General features: G+C 37.3%; 1 protein-coding gene across 1 annotated transcript; it reads right to left on the minus strand.

Annotated features, from left to right (window-relative positions):
* LOC136274768 (uncharacterized) lies at window positions 1–4407 on the minus strand. Its single transcript, XM_066082379.1, has 3 exons — window positions 3291–4407; window positions 2678–3128; window positions 1–223 (listed from the first exon to the last, which is right to left on the minus strand). The coding sequence occupies exons 1-3, from the start codon at window positions 4405–4407 to the stop codon at window positions 1–3; spliced, it is 1791 nt and encodes a 596-aa protein (XP_065938451.1).

Genomic DNA, 4407 nt, shown 5'->3' on the forward strand with positions numbered 1-4407 from the left:
TTATTCCAGATAAACTTTGTCTTTGGCCCTGTGAGAGTGTACAGAGGTGCTGCTATCTCCGCAAAACTCTTTATATGCTCTATGGTAGTTAACATACCCAAGAAATGCTTCAAGGTCCTTCTTGCATTTGGGTGTCGGCCATTCTGCCATACATTTCACACTCTCGGTAGTGATGCTGACCCCTTTTTCTGTAACCAAGCGACCAAGGAACTGAAGCTCCTTCCTGAAGAGATGACATTTTTTTGGTTTTAGTTTGAGGTTATGGGTCCTAAATCTTTCAAATACCGCTCTTAGATTTATTAAATGTTCCTCAAAATTCTGACCCAAGACTATGACATCGTCTAGGTAAGCAAGGCATTCTTTCCAGTTAAGACACAGGGCGAAAAACAGTCTTTAAGCAAGTCCTTAAAGGTGGCTTAAAGGTGGCGTAAAGGTGGCTTAAAGGAGATACAATCTTTAAGCCACCTTTAAGTCACCTTTAAGCTGAGCTTATAGGTCCTAAATGTCCAAACTTCTTTAAGTCACCTTTAAGCCATCTTTAAGCTACCTTTAAGCATCTTTAAGTGGCATTTACGCTCCCTTTAAGTTGTCTTTAAACCATCTTTAAGTTCCCTTTAAGTCAGGTTTGATCAAACTGAACAATAAAAACATGTATTAAATGCAAAAGCTCTTTTATAGGGAGGGGAGGGGGTGATCCGAGTGATGATATAATTTCCAAGGAAGGGGAGAGGATGTTCCAGGCGGTTTTATTGTTCGTGCCATTAAACACATATCGCTATCATCAACACCGCTCCGATGGACACAGATTGCCGTCATAAAATTCTTTATAATTTTTTTTTTCAAAATTATTCAAAATGATTGTAGGTGAAAGCAGTCTCTGTATCTAAATTTGTGTATGAAATTATATTTAAGTATGTTTGTTTCCTATTGTAAATTAATCGGTGAAATATTTCTCTCTCTCTCTCTCTCTCTCTCTCTCTCTGTGTTCATCCGGTTATTAAACAAAATAAAGATAATGAACCAAAACTGCATGATTTAATTTAATAATCGGTTGAAGGTATGTATTTTTTTCAATTTTAATTATTTCTAGGTCTAATTCTAGATCTGCTAGATACATGTTAAAGATGAAAATACTCTCAACTGCCTTTGTTATATCGGGCAGGATATTACTGCTTTGTTTGTCTAGACATAGTTTTGTTCGTTTGTGTATATCTAATTAGAGTCTATTGTTTGTCCAACGTAAGAAAACCCCTGGAACTAACACAGAATATACAAGATATACACAACAGGTGTGTCGTGTGCCCAGGTGCAAGTCAGTGTTTCTAAAGGCATTGAATCTTAGTATGTACGTGTACACGATAATTCTAGTGAATATTTACATTTGAATTTCATTTTCAAAGAATTATTTCCCAACTCTGGGTTTTAAAAATGTTACGTCTACAAATTAAAGATACATGAATGTAAGAGTAAAATCTAGACGCTAATTAATTCCTGTACCGGTGATCATAAATAGGGGTTAATTGTTTAAATATATGTATAAGAGTAAATATGTCACATACCCGGCCTGGTACATCATACAATTGTATGTACAAGTATATGTATACATCATTTGCAATTGCCACATGCAGTAAATACGTCACCCGTTATTGGTAATATTGTTTGTTATAGAATTGATAGTCTAAAAATCATGTATACAAGTAAATGTTTAAACATACTGGAACGGCGCCGTGATCATGAAAACCGGGAAAATTGCGTAGAACTAATACCCTAATAGTTTCAATGCCTTTAATAAAAGAAATGATTTCATCTTCTTCCTTGCATTTATTTAGCTGTGAATTAGATGAACGTTTATCTACTCGGTTTAAATTTATTTACTAAATAAGCTTAACGGTTTCCATTAAGGTATAATATATTTTTTTTTCACTGAAGACCAAGTTCCGTATTTCATTCTAAATATATGCATGCATGTAATTTATAAATTAGATATGATTGATTGTTACAATTTGAATGGAAGTCAAAATCTTTTCAAGTAAAAAATACACATTGAATACATTGATTTAATATCCACTGATATATAGAATATAAAAACCTCCCTAAATATGTAAGTAGCCGTGGCGCAGAGGAAGCGAGGAGATGCTGGTAAACGAAGGGTCCAGGGTTCAATCCTTGTTTTGGGCGTTTTGATTATTTTTTTTTTTTCATTTTATTTTCTATAACAAAAACCGTTTTAATACCTTTTCTATCATTATCATATAGTTTATATATTTTGTTGGTAAATAAAGCACAATATTGAATTAAAAGATTTTTTAATGGCTTAAAGGTGGCTTAAAGGTGGCTTAAAGATGGCTTAAAGGTAGCTTAAAGGTAGCTTAAAGAAGTTTGGACATTAAAGACCTATAAGTTGTCCTTAAAGGTGGCTTAAAGGTGGCTTAAAGATAGTCTTTAAGCTGCCTTTAAGCCATCTTTACACTTTCTTTAAGCCATCTTTAAGCAACACATATAGCTTAAAGGTAGCTTAAAGGTGGCTTAAAGATCGTCTTTAAGTTACCTTTAAGCATCTTTAAGCAATCTTTATGGAGAACTTAAAGATGGTCATTCATCCTGTGAGACCCGTTGAAAAGTTGCAGGGCTATTGCATGTTCCAAATGGCATTCGTACAAATTCAAATAGGCCATACCTTCTGATGAATGCCAACTTGTGTCTTTCATCAGGGTCTACCTCTATCTGATAATATCCCTGTGCACTGTCAAGCGTGCTCATAAAGTGGTTTTTTCCAAGAGTGTGTAGGCATTCCTCTATGTTCGTGTTTATCTTGTGTTGGATCTCTTTGAACAGTTCCAAGTCAACGTCTCCTTTAGAAAAAATGTCTTGGAATTCCAGAAGAAGGTGTTGAACACTTTGACTTTGCTCGGAGGTTAGATCTCTTGTTGATCTATCTGCTAGGTCTATCAAGTGGTCTGGTAATTCGACAAGAAAACGTTCATTTGTCTTGTTGTAGTCTTGTAGTTTTCCACCATTGGCGACTTGGTCCACCTCAGAAACAGTCCCAATCACTACATTTTTCTGAAGTTTAACTGGTCTTGTTGACAAGTTGCGCAAGAGGACTGGTACTTGATCGCTGTTATCAACTTAAGCATGAGGTGAAAGCAATCCCTTAACATTATGACATGGTTTGAAAACCAAGGTACCAGCTATGTATTGGTCCAAATGGCCAAGAACCTGCACTGATGAAAATGGTTCAACTCTCACTTTTTGACTTAATTTCACTCTAGCTATTTGAACTTGTTTACCTCCTGCATCTAGTAGAGTTGCATTCATCCGTTTGCCACCAAGGACTATCTGTATTTCATTAAGGTCAATGGTAGCGTTTTGTGCCGTTAGAAAATCCAGACCTAAGATGACAGGATCAGATATGTCAGCTATAAGAGCAGTCCAGGTGATGGGGTCTTCTTGTGTGTTCCCAATACAAATCTGAATGTTTTTACAGTAGTTAGCCTCAATAAAGTAAGAATTTCCTGCACCCTTCATGGTTACTTTTTCTCCACGAACTAAGGGTGGGGTGAAGGTGTTGCCGAAAGCTTGGCTGATAACTGTTATCTGAGCTGCCGTGTCAACAATAGCTTGAACAGGTTTTCCGTTTATAGAGATCCATAGCATCAAGTTGTATGGATGTGCTTGACTGTTGTCATACATTCGTATGTCGTAACTGGTTGGACTAGTCCTGGTTTCCCTTCTCGGTGATCTAGGGGATGGGGGACGGGACCTGTGTGGCCTTTGGCATTCTCTAGCAAAGTGACCTGGTTGTCCACAGTTGAAACACTGTGCTGCTTTGAGTGGTGAAGAGTTGGAAACAGAACTAGAAGTACTGTCTGTTTTCCGTGGTGGAGATTGTGACCTTGTGGAAAGTTGTTTATTCATTAGGGTGATGATTTTATCCACTTTAGCGTTGGTCGCCTCCAGCCAACTTTTGAGTTCAGCTATTTCTTCTGAAAGTTTGTCTACTCTGCTTTGGGGTCGTATTGGTCTAACTTCAAATTCATTCAACAAGCCCAAGTCACTATCGAGTTCATCCTCTTCAAAACGAACCTTCCTAACCTCCGGCTTCTTAGCGCCTAAGATTAATCTCTGATTATTGAGTGCAGCCTTAACCAATTGTAAGGCTGTCTCAAGGTCAGGAGGATCTTTGTCCATTGTTGTAAGTGCTGCACTTTTATTTTCGATGCCCTTCAGGAAAGAATCAGTAGCTATCGTTTCTTTTACACAGTCTGGAGCCTGTGTGTAACCTTCACTTACCGTCTTCTGGATTTTTTCTGCAAATTCATCAACAGATTGGTCACCTTGCTTGATATGCTGGAGATTCCTCCTAATTGTGTGAGGGAGATCTCGCTGGCCAAATCTTGTTTTCAT

This window comes from Magallana gigas, chromosome 4 (assembly GCF_963853765.1).
Source record: "Magallana gigas chromosome 4, xbMagGiga1.1, whole genome shotgun sequence".
In the NCBI taxonomy this organism is placed as follows: Eukaryota; Metazoa; Mollusca; class Bivalvia; order Ostreida; family Ostreidae; genus Magallana; species Magallana gigas.